At 40.7% G+C, this 15626-nt stretch overlaps 1 protein-coding gene across 1 annotated transcript; it reads left to right on the top strand.

The window, feature by feature from the left end:
• Positions 1-183: 183 nt before the first annotated feature.
• Positions 184-9624, top strand: dhx35 (DEAH-box helicase 35). Its single transcript, XM_031757997.2, has 21 exons — positions 184-305; positions 707-834; positions 946-1038; positions 1365-1442; positions 1589-1693; positions 2068-2129; positions 2335-2404; positions 2534-2593; positions 3132-3244; positions 3345-3441; positions 3565-3723; positions 3984-4194; positions 4346-4470; positions 4717-4771; positions 4935-5125; positions 5234-5311; positions 5421-5550; positions 5686-5767; positions 5917-5988; positions 6141-6252; positions 7943-9624. Exons 1-21 carry the CDS (start codon positions 266-268, stop codon positions 7979-7981), a joined length of 2100 nt encoding a protein of 699 aa, XP_031613857.2. The 5' UTR covers positions 184-265; the 3' UTR covers positions 7982-9624.
• The last annotated feature ends 6002 nt before the right edge of the window (positions 9625-15626 follow it).

Raw genomic sequence — 15626 nt, 5'->3', positions numbered from 1 at the left:
TTGTTGCCATGAAGGCGGTTCAGAAGCCAAAAGGGCGCCAAACTGGTACTACCAAGATGTACCCAATAAAATGTCTAGTGTGCGTATATATTTAACTCTAGTATTTATGACGTATGTAATTAACAGCTTGAAAAGTCAACGTAAACTTCCCCTTGCACCTGCTTTTGAACGAGCGGACATCGTTCATAAAAACGAAGGAAACAGAGCTAGTGACGTCATCCCCCGGCTATGCAAAGGGGGGGGGATATGTGACGTAGAAGCCAAGATGGCGGCTCCCCTCTCCACGATGAAATTTTGGAAGCCGGGTAAGTAGGAATAAAAGAGGATAGATTATCTTGTTGGTGGTTTGTTTGGGTTTGTATTTGTTAGCGTGAGCTGCTAACGTCGACCAGCGAGTCTCGGTGCGACTGCAGCGGCGTTCACGGCAGCTGCGTGATTTCTGCAGCCGGCGCAGATCAGCTCCGTTTAACTGCGCGGAATCAAACTATAACCTGCCAGAGGAACACACACAGACACACGCACTGTGGAGCAGGGTACAATAACACACATGATGGAGTTTGTGTGTGCTTAAACGTTTCTTTTATCGCTCTGCCATGACATGTTCACTGCACCAAATCAAATCCTCCTAAATCCCCTTTTCCTCAGCCTGCCTGCGTTTAAATAAAATATCTTATCTTCTCCTCCTTCACCATCTGCTCTGCTTCAGGCTCTGAGGCACCGGGGATCTCAGAGGAGCGGGAGCTGAACTCAGAGACCACCGGCTCCCCAATCATCTTCAACCCCCACACCGCACTCTCCATAGAGAAGCAGCGACAGAAACTCCCCGTTTTTAAGGTTTTTAAACCGCTTTTGCACCTGCTCTAATGTTACAGGGTTATTTTGTGATCCCCTGTGCTTGTTCTTTAATTGTTCATTAAGTGCTTCTCGTTACTGCTGCCCTTCCAGCACAGAAACAACATCTTGTACTTGGTTGAGAGCTTCCAGACTGTAATCATAGTTGGTGAGACTGGATGTGGGAAGACGACACAGATACCTCAGGTTAGTGTGATTTACTCCATGCAACATTTATGGCGACGCTAAAAAATGAATGAATAAGAACAGTTTTCTTGCATTTATGATAGCAGTCAGGAAAAAAAGGGGGAGTACCTTCAAAGTCATGCTGCAGTGACTCACACCTTTTCATGTGGATTAACTCCCACAGCGGTTTAACATGACCTTGTTTTTTGGTGCTTAGTAGCCTCTTTTGAAGCAAGTGTTTGGACCACATCAGCTAGAATGTAATTTATGCACAGTCTGCTTTTCATGCTTTGTACTTCCCTCCTTTTTTGGATCTACCTTCTCTTTTTTCATGTGATTTTCGTCAGTACCTGCTGGAGGCTGGCTGGGCAGCGGAGGGGAAGGTGATTGGAGTGACACAGCCTCGACGTGTGGCTGCTATCTCTGTAAGAACCCCACTGATCTCTTCTTAATGCACGGCTCCTTCACTGTTTGCCAATGTCATTCCCTTCACAGCAGTTGAGCTCACACCGAAGGGCACACACATTCCTTAAACTCTGTATTTTCGCCCCTCTTTGTTTCCTGCTGATAGGTAGCTAACCGTGTGGCAGAGGAGAGAGGGGCCCTGCTGGGCCATGAGGTGGGCTACACTATTAGATTCGATGACTGCTCTGATCCCCACGCTACAAGGATCAAGGTATTTGGTGTCAGACGTGTGTGTGGCCTTAGCGATAAGCTTTTCATGTGTGTTGTTGTATGAAAGCCCAGTTCTGTTTGTGTGGGGGGTGAAAAAGATTTTAGAGGTCGTATTGGAGAAAACCAACTTGGACTTATCATTAGATGTGAATGTTTCTCACTATTTTAAGAGGCTAAGTAGGGATCAGCCTCAGCAATACTGATGGGGGGCAGTCATTATTTGGAGAAAAATATCTCATAATCTAAAGATAAGAAACCTTGTTTTCAAGAAAGTGTGTGGCTATGATTACTGGCTCTTTATAACCCGTTGGCAGAAATTTCTGTGAATTTTTCTGTAAATGTCCTGCAGGCCTTAACTGCGCCTGTGTGCTTCAGTTTCTAACAGATGGCATGCTGGTGCGAGAGATGATGTCTGATCCTCTTCTGAAAAAGTACAGGTACATGATTGCAATAGAGCCATTAAGCACTCCCTTTTTCCCTGCATGGCAAATACGTTACTAAGGAGGCAGCATGTACAAAACCAGGACACAGAGCTGTCATGATGCTGGCCTGTGATCTTCCTTACTCTTGTTTTTGTTATAAAGTATTAATGAATGTTTACTTTTTTGCAACTAATGTTCTTCATTGTACCCTCACCCAAAGTGTGTTGATGCTAGACGAGGCGCATGAGAGGACCCTCTATACAGACATAGCGATTGGTCTGCTAAAGAAGGTAATGCCCGCTGAAAGAAATCTAAACTTTACGTTAATGTCACTCGTTAATTTACAGCTCTTTAAATAGGAGAGAAAGTTGTGGCTCATTCCTCTGACTTTCATCCGTTTCTCTCCGATTCTTCGGCAGATTCAGAAGAAGCGACGAGACCTGAGGCTGATTGTGGCCTCTGCCACTCTTGATGCCAAGGTGACTGAATCATTAAGATGAGCAGATATGCTTGATTAGACAGAAAAGATAAACAAAAGACCGACAGAGGGAAAGCTGATGTCAGGTCAGATCACGTTGTACCGACATCTGCGATACCCTGATGATAGAAAGACATAATCAGGCCACGATTGTGCTAAGCATTACCCGAGTCAGCTGAAATGTCATATCAGATACGTACTGTACTTTCAGTTTAAAAAGGCTTTTATCTACACGTGCCACGTTTTTCGGCTAAACGGGGCTGGAAGTTGTGAACTTTCTCAAATGTCAGACTGAGGGCAACAACTGTTTCTTTGGTTTGGTTAAAGTGAATTAAACATTAAATTCAATTTTAAATGTAACCCTTGTTTAATGTGTTAAGTCTTTGCCAAGCCTGCCAGCTGTGGAAGCAGTGTAGTTGGCTTCTTTAATGTTAATGCAATTATAATGCCTCAATTCAAACGTGAAAAGAATCAACTAGTGGTTAAAAATGCTTTATTATTGTCCATTTTATTAATTGAAATATGAATATTATGTGAAGAAATTCCATGACTTCTTCAACCTGAATGAGTCCGGCGATCCGAGCAAGGACACCTGTGGAATTCTGACAGTAGAGGGACGCTCTTATCCAGTGGATATCTTCTACACCGTCAGGTAGGCAACACACAGAATCCAAATAGTCTGTTATTTTTCCATATTCCTTTTTGTTGTTGTTGTTTTTTTTTTTCCTGAGGTATGTTTGGTTTGTTTTCAGTCCTGTCCCTGATTATGTGAAAGCTACGGTGGAGACTGTGCTAAAGATTCACGAGACTGAGGATGATGGAGACGTCCTGGCTTTTCTCACTGGGCAGGTTAGGAGCCATATAATTTACTGACCTAGCTTTTATTTGACATCAGTGTGAAAACGGTAAAAACCAAATCATCCCGTATACCAGGTTTCTTAATGGTTTCAATTGTTTTCTTTTTCACCTTAGGAGGAGGTGGAGAAGGTGGTGTCCCTGCTGCAGGATCAGGCCAGGACTCTGTCACGGTACGGCATGAAGAAGCACCTGAGAATTTTGCCCATGTATTCTGGTCTTCCTTACGCCGATCAGATGAAGGTCTTTGAGCGGGTGCCCTCTTCTGTTCGCAAGGTAAAAATCTTCTTTTTGTGTGTTTATATGGACAAACCTACAAGTCCGAAATGGAAGTCAAGCCAAAAAGGTAGCCGGATAATCATATTAACATTTTTAGTTAATGGATGAAATAACTGCCATTTTTGGCATATATTAAAAATCTTTTACTGTTATGAAGAATTTCTTGTAACGATAGAAATGGTACAGACTGGTGACATATGAGCCAGCACAAGCAAATAAATCTTTAATAACACAATATCATTTCATTTTTCTTCCAGGTTGTGGTGGCCACTAATATAGCTGAGACCTCCATCACTATAAATGGAATCGTATTTGTCATTGACTGTGCGTTTGTGAAGCTGCGAGCCTATAATCCTCGCACTGCCATTGAATCGCTGGTGGTCACGCCCATCTCCAAGGCTTCAGCCAGTCAGAGGGCGGGGAGAGCTGGACGCAACCGACCTGGGAAATGCTTTCGACTGTACACGGGTATGTGTGAACCTCCAGCCATATGATACACGCGATGAACACATTTTTATTTACATTTTTATTCATTATAACTCGCTTTCCCTCTCTTTTCTTGTCTGCATGTCTCCCTGTCCTCTCCTTGTCCACTTTATCGCTGCTGTTCCTTTGTCAGAGGAGGACTTTGAGAAACTGCCTGCTTCTACTGTGCCAGAGATGCAGCGCTCCAATTTGGCCCCTGTCATCCTGCAGCTCAAAGCGTTGGGCATCGACAACGTGCTGCGGTTCAGCTTTCTCTCTGTGAGCGGCTCGCTTTGAATCCACAGAGTAGCTGTGATGTGTTCACCCACTGTGAAAGGAATCGTAGTTTACATTTTTATTAGAAAGCGAAATGTGCCAGAAATGTGCATAGCAACTGTAAAATGAATGCAGTTTGTGTTTTTAAAGATGTCATGGCCTCCTAAGAGTGCTAATTACCACTCCATTGTGTCTTTTAGAGTAAATATTATGCTTAAAATTGCCTTTATTTTTATTATGATTTATTAGGCTCCTCCAGCTCAGACTATGGTTCAGGCACTGGAGCTTCTCTACGCTCTAGGAGGTAAGAAACAAGGTCCTAAAAAATTATGTGAAATAGTGGAAAAGCAAAGTTTGTCCTTCAGCTATAGGACTAACTTTCAAAATCCTGCACTCACAAGCTTCTTCGAGGTAAAATGTCCTTGTGTAAAATGCAGACTCGTCGCTAATTTTGTGTCTCTTGGCAGGTTTGGATCATTACGGCCGTTTGACTGATCCCATGGGTGTGCGGATGGCAGAGTTTCCCCTCAGCCCCATGTTTGCTAAGATGCTCCTAGAGTCGGGAAACTTTGGGTGCTCCAAAGAGATTGTTACCATAGCAGCAATGATGCAGATTCAGAATATATTTGTCGTGCCACCCAATCAGAAGAAAGCTGCTGTAAGTGGAAACCGGCCCTCAGAAGGAGCATGTTGTATTTTTAGCAGAAATGCTAAGTCAGCAAAACAATTATCCTCTTTATTTATTTTTTGCTATCTCTGCCTGCAGGCCCGTGAGCACAGGAAATTTGCAGTTGCAGAAGGAGACCACCTCACCATGCTGAATGTGTATGAAGCATTCATTAAGGTATAGTTGTGAGCACATGTATGCACATTCTTCAGATTGTGACCACGAACTTTGCAAAAGCCTGGAGTAAAGTCAACTCTGACCTTGTGTTTTTACTTCTTTCCGGCAGCACCAGAAGAGCTCCCAGTGGTGTCAGGAGCATTTTCTCAACTACAAGGGTCTGCTGCGAGCTGTGACCGTACGAGAGCAGCTCCGGCGCCTCATGAACAAGTTTAAAGTGCCGCGGACCTCCAGTGAAGGTATGCCTTTTCTTTCTGGACTTGTAACAGCCGAGTACACGCGTTCACTCCGCGACGCATTCCGACTTGTTAGGCATGCAGTCTCCTGTTTTTAAGCTGTTTCAGTTTAATATTCTTGATGTGCGTCTCGCACAGGTGATCCAGATGTGATCTTGAAGTGCATTGTCTCTGGATTTTTTGCTAATGCAGCTCGCATTCACCATTCTGGTTCCTACCGGTAAGAACAAACTTTTGTCACTTTATTAGATGTCTCAGTTTTCCCACCAGAGGAGTTTTAACTGTTTTCATGTTTTGTTTTTTTTTTGTTGTTTTTTTTGTTTTACAAAAACAACTTGGTGCACTCTGTCATTCTTTTTCCTTTGCCAGGACTTTACGAGATGATCGTGAGCTTCACATCCACCCAAACTCTGTGCTGTACGGAGAGAAACCTCCAAAGTGGTCAGTGTTCATTCATTTAGCTGCTGAAGTGTCAGTAATGATCTTAAGGCTTTGCAGAGAACTGAAATCCCTAAATGTTTCTAAAAGCATCTTGTATTTGGACGTGTATGAAAGAAACATGCTGTAAACATTTCTGTGTTGTATTCTTTCAGGGTTGTCTTCAATGAAGTGGTGCAGACATCAAAATACTACATGCGTGATGTGACTGCTGTTGAGTCCTCTTGGCTGGTTGAGTTGGCCCCTCACTTTTACAAGCAAGCCAAGGTATGTCAAGCAATTAAAGCTGACTTACTCCAGCTTATTATTTGTTATTAATTTCAAATATATATTAAGTGATAATTGTTGTTTTATTTATAATATTTGTTTATAATCCCAGTTCCAAAAGAGTTGTGATGCTGTGTAAAAAATGTAAATAAAATGATGCGCAAATCTTGCAAACCCATATTTTATTCACAATAGAACATAGAAAACATATTTATGTTTAAACAGTGGATCATTTTGATTCACTGGGATGGGGCAACAAAAAGCTGGAAAAGTAAGTGGTAGTAAAAAGAAATGGCTGGTGGAATATTTTGCAACTAATTAAATGAACTGGAACTGTGCCTACAAATTGTAGAATTTCAGAATAATGGTCTTCCACATAAAATTGCAAATAATTTGATACGATCATCATCTGTAGTACAAACGATTCTGGAGAAATCTCTACACAACTGTTAGTCTTGATGTACCATTTTCAGTGAGAGAAACATTACGTCACTCATCCAAGTGACTTCTATTCAGTTCAGTTCTATTCAATTCAATCACAACAACAGGCGTTTTATATTGTTAGATAGAACCTACAACCCAACAATCATATGACCCCAAGCACTTTGGTAACAGTGGGAAGGAAAAACTCCCTTTAAACAGAAAGAAGCCTCCAACAGAACTAGGCTCAGGGAGGGGCAGCCATCTGCTGTGACCGGTTGCGATCTTTAGTCTCGTCAATTGTAAATGCTGTGACACAAAAACAGGCGTGATTGCACCGTGGCAATCGCTCAGGAACACTTCTACTGTCTGTAAAAACAGTTCACCAATCCGTCCACAGATGCAGGTTAAAGCCATGTGTGATCATGATCCATAATGCCACCATGTTCTCTGAGCCAGAGCTCATTTAAAATTGACTGAGGCAAAGTAAAAAACTGTTCTGTGGGCAGATAAATCCAAATACACTGCAGCTTCCAGACTAAAGAGGAGAGGGACCATCCAGCTTGTTACTTGTGCTTAGTTCAAAGCCTGCATCTCAGATTGCATGGGGGTGCATATGGGCACAGTATCCTGCAAATCTGCAAAGGGACCATCAATGCTGAAATACATTTCCAAGCTTTAGCGCAACATATGACCTGTTTTTGATGTGTTGGCATATTTCAGCCGGACAATGCTAACCAGCTTCATTGTAGAGCAGTCTGTGCTGAACTGACCTGTCTGCAGTGCAGACCTTTCAGCGACTGGAAGTATTCAGCACATAATGAAATAAAAAAATACAACAAAGATCACGACCGTTAAGCTGCTAGAATCATATATAAGAGAAGAATTGGATAATATTCTACCTCTAAGTCCAGCAGCTGGTCTCTTCAGCTCATAGACAGTTACATACTGTTATTAAAAGCAGAGGGGATGCTACACAGTGGTAAATATAGGCTCTTTCCAACTTTTTTCTCAGACATGTTGGTGCTATGAAAATTCAAAACAACCCTATTTTTTTTCTTGAGGAAAAAACATTTTTACTTGATTTCTACGTTCCATTTGATTTGAAGAAAGATGTGAAAATCACTGCATTCTGATTTTATTTACATTTTACATAGTGTAACAACTTATTTGGAATTTGGGGTTGTATTTTGACATTGTCTGAACAAGCTCGCAGTTAACTCTTCTGTATTTAAAAAAATAAATAAATAATTTTTTTTGTGTCCCTTAGCATGGCTCGCTGGCCAGCAAAAGATCCAGGGTCCTCTAAATCTCCTCATCACTTCACCACGATAAAAGAGGAAGAATAATTTACCACTGTGCCCCTTCTCCATTTCACTGTATATAAAGTTGTAATATATATATATGTATATTTATTGTCCACCTGCACAACCCCGTCTACACTATGTGGCCATGCTACAGTGGGATTAAGCGGTATAATTTCAATGTTGATGTAAACATTTTGAACTTGCTCCATTTGAAAGTGTCTCTGTTTTGGCTGTGCTGTAGTGTATATTCAGTCTATGAGAGTAAACGCGAATGAATGTGAAATGAGTCCAGGCTGTGCCTGACTCGGTGTCCATTCTGGGACGGTCATGTAGTTCATTCATATATGTATATATAATCATAACAGGCTCAGGTCCAGGGAAGGGCTTCGGTGCCACAGGCCTGTCCACACCTGGTCCCAGGCTATATAATTTTTTTTTAAAGTGGTATATTTTGTTTCCTGTTGCCGATGGATGATAGAAGACACTGGTCTGTGAGGACGTGCCCTTTAAGAGCATGTTTTTGTTTTATAGTTAATTTGCTTTCCCCATAAACTGGGTGCCTTTTATGTTTAAATTAGTTTACTTAACCTCAGATTTAATTTTGATGTCTTATAAATTTCTTTTCCTTCATACAGAATGTAGTGGTATATATTTTCAACACATTTACAGCATACCAAAACTCATGATTTTTTTCAGTCAACCTGAGATGCTCCAATACTGATACTGTGAAGGGATAGCATTACTTTAGGATCCTCGTTTTACACTCTCTTACCGCTCGACTACAATATAGCTCAGACATAGTGGCCTTGTCACCACTTTGTGCCAGTTTATTTTGACAACGTGTTTTGCATTTCATTTTGAAATGTAATTGTAGACGTAAGGGGAAAAAAAACTACACCCAAACATTGTAAACAAAAAGCTGTGAAACTAAAACAAAAAAATGAAGTGCCATTTGTTCCTGTGATGACGTAAAGTGCATCCAAAGCCTCAAAAGACACTGTAGCAAACATCTGACTTCAGCCATTAGAACTGCTTTCTTCTTATGGTTTCATAGTTTTAACAAGGCCATTTGCTTTGTTTTTGTGTCCAACAGTATTGTCTAAGCAGCTGTTTAGTAAAAGGGTTTTTACATTCCACATGTATGGATTTATGAGTTTGTCTTTTTGTTTTCCTTCAGAGGTGTTTGGCCCTGAAAGCTTCAGTGAGCTGTATAATAAAGGTTTTGATATTATACTCTGCTGGGATCAAACCAGTACAGTTACTCCTGCCACCAAATTTTACATCTGCATGCCTGTTTTTTTTTTGTTTTTTTTTCTCTTCTTTTTTAGGTTATATCTGTAGATGCAAACAAAACAAAACACCAAACAGTAGGTAGGCAAACAAATTCAAATTAGATGACTATACAATTAAAAGTATCTCTGCATGTTAAGTGGTACTCTGATGTAGACCTGTACATTTAAGATCACCTCATAGACTTGTTGCAGATGAAAATATTTGAGGTGACTTGTTCTCTCATTTCGTGCAGACAGTATGTATGCAGCCAAAGCAGTAATCTGTAGACCCGTGTAACAGCTTACCTCTGAGATACAACCTGCCACCTGCCATGTCTTCCTCCCATCATTAAATAAAGCCTTACTGTCATACACTTAAGTGTTGAGTGTCATTTGCTGTACTCACTTAACCCTTTTAAAGCATCATATTTGATATATAATTTGCTTTGAGACTTCTACATCATCAGCGTATTGTTTTTTTGTCCCTTCCCGAAAAACCAAAATAAATCTCGCAGTAAAATTTATATAAATTATCCCCCAAAATAGCCTGATGTAGCATATATGCAAATTAATGTTTATATGTAGACTTTTAAATTTCAACAGAAGTTTCAATAAACACTATATTTTCAGAAAATGTGAATTTTATAAATTATTTAATGTTTCAGAGTTTAAAATGTTAACTGGTGTTGCTGCAGTGCGTGTGTCCGCCGGGGGGTGTCACCATTGCACCGCAAACAGTGCTGCTGAGGCACAATTATTCAGAAGCTCGTCAGTGAGTGCAGTGGCATTTATCAGTGTCTGTATGTATATTTGTTCCGCTTGTGGTAAGTGCGTGTGCTCTAAGTGGCTGCTTTTGCTGTGACAACTTTGTGGATCATTTGGAGATGCAGTCTGATGAGCGCCTGGGCCCTAGCTGCAGTAATCTGTGTACACAGTCAGAAATGTAGACACTGCATGAATATATTTAAGCGCATTTGGCACAAATGTAAGTTTTGTTTAACTCAGACTTTACTGTTTGCTTTATTTAAAAAAAGGCTCTTTTTTTTCTTTAAGCTTTCCTCCAACTTCTAGGAGTGTGCAGTAAATGCTCTTTGGGCCGCATTTACTTGTTACTAGATACTACAAAACCATCAAAACAACATGTCACAACCTTATTTTTTTTTGGGAAATATTTGTTTCATTTAAAATTTTACAATACACACAACAAACGAATCAAACAAAAAATAAGAAACCTCTTTGGAGTTTCTAGTGAGGCTGGAAATGTCCAGGGGTTCAAATAATGTGAATTATTTGAAGAACAAACCTCTAATACCAATAATTTTATGTCTTTTGAAAGCTACTTTTAAATTAGCAAGTTTGGAACAAAGGAAATTTGGGCTCAAGATAGTAGCCCTGTCTAGCATAACAAGATTACGCTGAATGACAGGTGAGCGTTTTACAGGTGCTTCAGTGTACGGCACACATCTGACATGCAGGCTCAGCAGCAGGCGCCATCTTTACGTGCATTTCTACCAAACTCACTACATCAGATATCTACTGAATATCTACTGAGTGCTTCCCCAGACTGCCCCAACACAGACAAGGTATAAAGTTAAGATGTTGTGTACAGCATGCACGCTTTAGTGCTCATTGAACTATTTTGCCTTTAAGCTGTTAGCTAGTAATGTAGCTTGCTAGTTTTATGGCATTGCTTACCTAAGGCGATGCTTTTAGTCTGATGCTGCTGATGTTAACTGACGCATGTAAGAGGAGAACTTTAAGGCGGTAGCTTTTGCCAGGGTAAACTTTATGAAGGATTTGTAGGGGTTCTAATTAAACAAACAATAACAAGGGTCCCAAAATTACAGGCCTATAGAGTAAAAGTTTACACAGCATTTTCTTTTCTTTTTTTATAAATTTTTAACCTTTCTGTGAGTTGGCTAGGGTTGAGAGCCTGATCTTGTGCTTTAAGTCTTCAGGATAACCTGTGCTGCACATTTTTTATTAGTTAATGCAGGTGGTTGTGGTTTGATAACAAATTTAAGCATGCTGAGAAAGAGTTGGAGTTTACAGTAGAAATGAAAGCCAGGATGAAAGCTTACATACTTGCTGTAGCAGCAGCCAGTGCAAGTCTAAAGAGTAGGGGTTGGTGCAGACACACATCTTTCCATGCTTGTAAATTATTATTTAATTTCTAATTCATTTTTCTAATTTAATTACTTTCTGTATGTTCTTAGTAGGCAGGTGAGTCACCCAGTGGAAGGAAATAGAGGGTCCCCTCCCTATCTTAAGGCTGTGAGTACAGGTGAGTCCTTTAAAACGGGGATAAATGATTTTTTCAGGAAATGCATATAATGTCTCAGTCTATCCACAGAGATGGCCAGAATTTACACTGCACATTTCTTTTTAAAGTGAATACTTTCTCAGTCTATATATTGATCAATTTTACCTCAGTTATATAACGCCAGTGCACAACAACAGTCATTTCAGGCCACTTTACATTGTAAGGTAAAATCCCTAGTATAAGAGCCAATATTAATATAATTTATATATTTATATGTGGTTTTGTATTGTTGTTACAAGCAGGAAGAAAAGACAGAATTTTAGCCCTTAGTTGCATCGCTGGACTTCTTCATTTGACCACATATTTCCATAAATTACTGTATATAAAACCAACTCTGCAATTTCTATTACCTCCTGTTATTCATTTTTTAAAATTCAGATTGCTTTTATTTGTTTTTCTTGCCTCTGTTAACCCACCTCTGCTCTTTGTAGCCATTTCTGTTGTTATTTAGTGACGCCAGGTTATGTGGACATTTCAGTGTCTTATAAAACACTAAATGACTGTTTATTAATCAAGGTGTAAAATATGCAATGCCCCTATAACATAGTTTGCTCAGTCGCATTGTCACAAAGGCGCTGCTGTTGCATCTTATGCATTTCGTGTGCTCTTTGTTTTAAGGATCTTCGGTGGTACGGTGCATTAAGCTGTGGTGTTTCTGTCCCACTGTCAACTGACGCGAATGATGAATTTCTCTACCTGACATCTTCGCGGAGGACAAAAACAAGTAAGAGATGAAAGGCTACATTACTACACGTGTTTTTCAGTTCCACTCAGTTGCCCATTAGTGTTGTATAACCACATACATGTTAGCTGACAGCCGGAGGTATCAGTGATTAATAGCATGCATGTGACTCGGACGAGGCAGCAGTTTTGAACAGGTTGTGCGTATGTGGTTGAGCGTTCCTCGCCATATTTCAGCACTGTCAAAAAATCATTGACATGTTCCATCCAATTCAAAGAATGTTTAACTGTTTTAAAGCGCTTGATGGGAAAGCAAGCCATGTGTGACTTGTAATTACCCCCGTTCAAAGTTTAGACGTGTTTTGAAAGAAAACATTGTGGTTAATATTTCCCCACTTAATTGGTAATGAGTGCTTTTTTACAGCTTTTGCAAGATTTTGTTTGTCAAAGGGGTTCACAGTGTACTAAGATTAGGTTTATGATTAGAAATGTGATGATGTTACTATTTTACCTATTTACTGTGTGGCTTGACCAAAAATTGGGAAATACATTCTTGTTTGTTATTTGAATCCGTTAAGATTTTTTCAGTAAATGTTCTTAAACATTAACCATTTCATGATACTTACACAGTTAAAAAGTTTAATCCACTTAGAGGTTGATGCTCACTGTTGTCATTACCTTGATAATAAGGCTATTTAAAAAAGGGAACGCTTCTATAGTTCGTGCATTTAAAAAGAGTCTAACATAAGATGGTAATTAGCGTACTCGTGCAGAGAGATAGGAATTTTTGCAGCCACATGCAAAATCTTGAAGAATAATCTGTTAAACTACTAGCACCTATTTTATCTGACCATATTCATTAGAAGAAACAACATGTTTTGGGATATATGTGTGCAATTATCTCTGAATATTTTTTATAGCATCACAGAGGCTTTATTTCCAAGCAGCTGTATGCATGGGCGAAAAAAAGAGCCTTCAAGCACAGGAGGAATTTTTACATTTGGGAGGGAGGATGCAATCAGTAGCGTGGGACTTGCAGAGGCCTCCTCGGGTGACAAATTGAAAGTGTCTCGGTCTAGTTTATAGCCCTGATCAGGTCAAACGAAAAATATTGGAGGTCTGGGTGAGGAGACAGGCCCGCCTGGTGCAGATAAATGGACTGATCATTTCTTATTGAGAAACAATTCCTAAAAGGTAGTTTACTGTGTGACTGGCGAAGCGGCGAGCGGAGAGCAGAACACGCACCCACTGCTCCCTCCCTGACCCTTCCTCCACTGCCGGAATTAAATGGATAGAGAGAACGCGTGTTTCTGATGGCACTCCTCCGCCAGAGAGACACTCCATTTGTTATGAAGTAGGGGTTCTGATGAAGTGTAGGGAGCTCCTTTTTCTTTTTTCCTCCTTTTTTCATCCTTCCTTTCTCAGGCACTACAAGGCCGGCCTTCAGTCTGCTTCACATGAAATGGATGGAAGGAGCCGATTGAATTTTACACTCCCCTGGTCATGATTAATGTGTTTGGTGAGGACTGTCTTGGCAGTGAAACGGCTTTACCACTAGCTGGTGCTCAAGCTCCTTCATGGCTGTAGTCTGATAAGTTTGCACAGTGGTACTGTAGGGGTGAGGGGAGACTGTTAAAGCGGGGCAGTTTTGTTGAAGAAACTGGTCTTCACATAGCCAGCAGCCCTTTTAACTCATCTCCCCTTGTGTTAATAGAAAATCTCTTGCCTACACTCGCTTGTTATTACTTCACGGTCAGTTTCTCAGTGTGCTCTCTAACCCGTGTTACTTGGCAGGCCATGCTATAAATGCCAGTTTATCACTTAACCTTCTGTGAAAAGGTCGGGGGAACTAATGAAAGATGCCAGGTGATGTTAGCAGACACCTTAACAGATGCTGTAAGTTTACTTATTCAAACTTCATGCATGGATGTGAAATGGCATCACGTTTCTCACAGTAGAACATTTGACTTTGAACATTTCTTTAGCTTGTAATGGTAACAGCCAAGTTTTAAATTAGTTAATCTTATGTCATGCATCTCCAATTTCAAAGCAAATAGAGCCCTAATTTAAAGGCACAAAATTCATGACACACCCAAAGCAGTATTTCCCAAGCACGCACTCTCTGGAAGTTTTCAAGCACACCTGTTTTTTTGGCTCATGAAGTTGAATATGAGGCATCGTGATAGTTCAAGAAACGGTAAGAAGCATCTCCTTGGAAATTGCCTGGAAAGTACGGAGCGACACAACAACAACTCATCAGAAAGTTTTTCAGCATCATCTGGTCTGATTTCAAATCAGAGGATGCAGATTTAACAACATACTCTGCATCAACAAAAGTACTGGGACAGCTGCACATTACAGGAGCTGCTCAGCCATGGAAACCCATGGCATGAAGCTCCTGGCACACAGTTTTTATGCTGATGTTAATGCCAAGGAGGTTTGGAGCTCTGTAGTCATAGAGTCAGCAGGTCTTTGGTGAATTTTCACATCATATACGTCAGCACTTGGTTACCTCCTTTTTTATTTTTATGTGATTTGCGGCTGAGCTGCTGTGTTTTCAAAACATTTGTACTTTGCAATAATGCAACATGGATCATGGAATATCTAGGACGGAAGAAATTTCACAAATGGGCTTGTTGCAACTGTGACATCCAGTTACACTACAACGCTCGAATTCCATAAGATCTTTGGAACGAACTACATGGCTAAATGCTTGATTTTATACATGTGTAGCGATAGGACTGAAAATGCCTGAATTCAAAGAGTAATTTGGCAATGTTGTGGTTAGCACTGTTTTTTCACAGGCAAAAGGTCCTGAATCGTAATTCATCATCTGGTTGGGGCCTTTCTGTGTGGAGTTTGCATGTTTTCCCGGGAAACCGAGTTAACAAAAAAAACAATAAAAAAATAACAACAAAAACCGACAAAACCCCTGAAAACCATAAATTTCACAACTAAGCCTCAACTCTTGCAGCCAGTACCAAACGACTTACGGACCGGTACCGGGGTTGGGGACCGCTGCTCTACAGGGTACTCCGATCCTCCCACAGTCCAAAGACATGCAGTTTGTGGGTTTAGGTTATCGTGAATTGGCCATAAGTGTGAGTGTGACCGGTTATCTGTCTCTCTGTGTTGGCCCTGTGACAGTGTAGTGACTTGTCCAGGGTCTACCCTGCCTCTTGCCCTGTGGGGAGCTGGGAGAGGCTCCAGTGCCTCCGGGACCTTGAATTGGATAAGCTGAAGAAAATGATTGGATTTATTTTGTTAGAAATCACCAAAGCACCTGCAGATTAATGTGAGACGGGGATTAGCTTCTGGTTAAAGTCCAAGACACATTTTGCACCAAAAATGCCACTTTGCACCTCCTACCTG

This window comes from Oreochromis aureus, linkage group 20 (genome assembly GCF_013358895.1).
Source record: "Oreochromis aureus strain Israel breed Guangdong linkage group 20, ZZ_aureus, whole genome shotgun sequence".
Taxonomy (NCBI): Eukaryota; Metazoa; Chordata; class Actinopteri; order Cichliformes; family Cichlidae; genus Oreochromis; species Oreochromis aureus.
The sequence above is the reverse complement of the archived record's forward strand: the minus strand, read 5'-3'. Positions and strand labels throughout refer to the sequence as shown.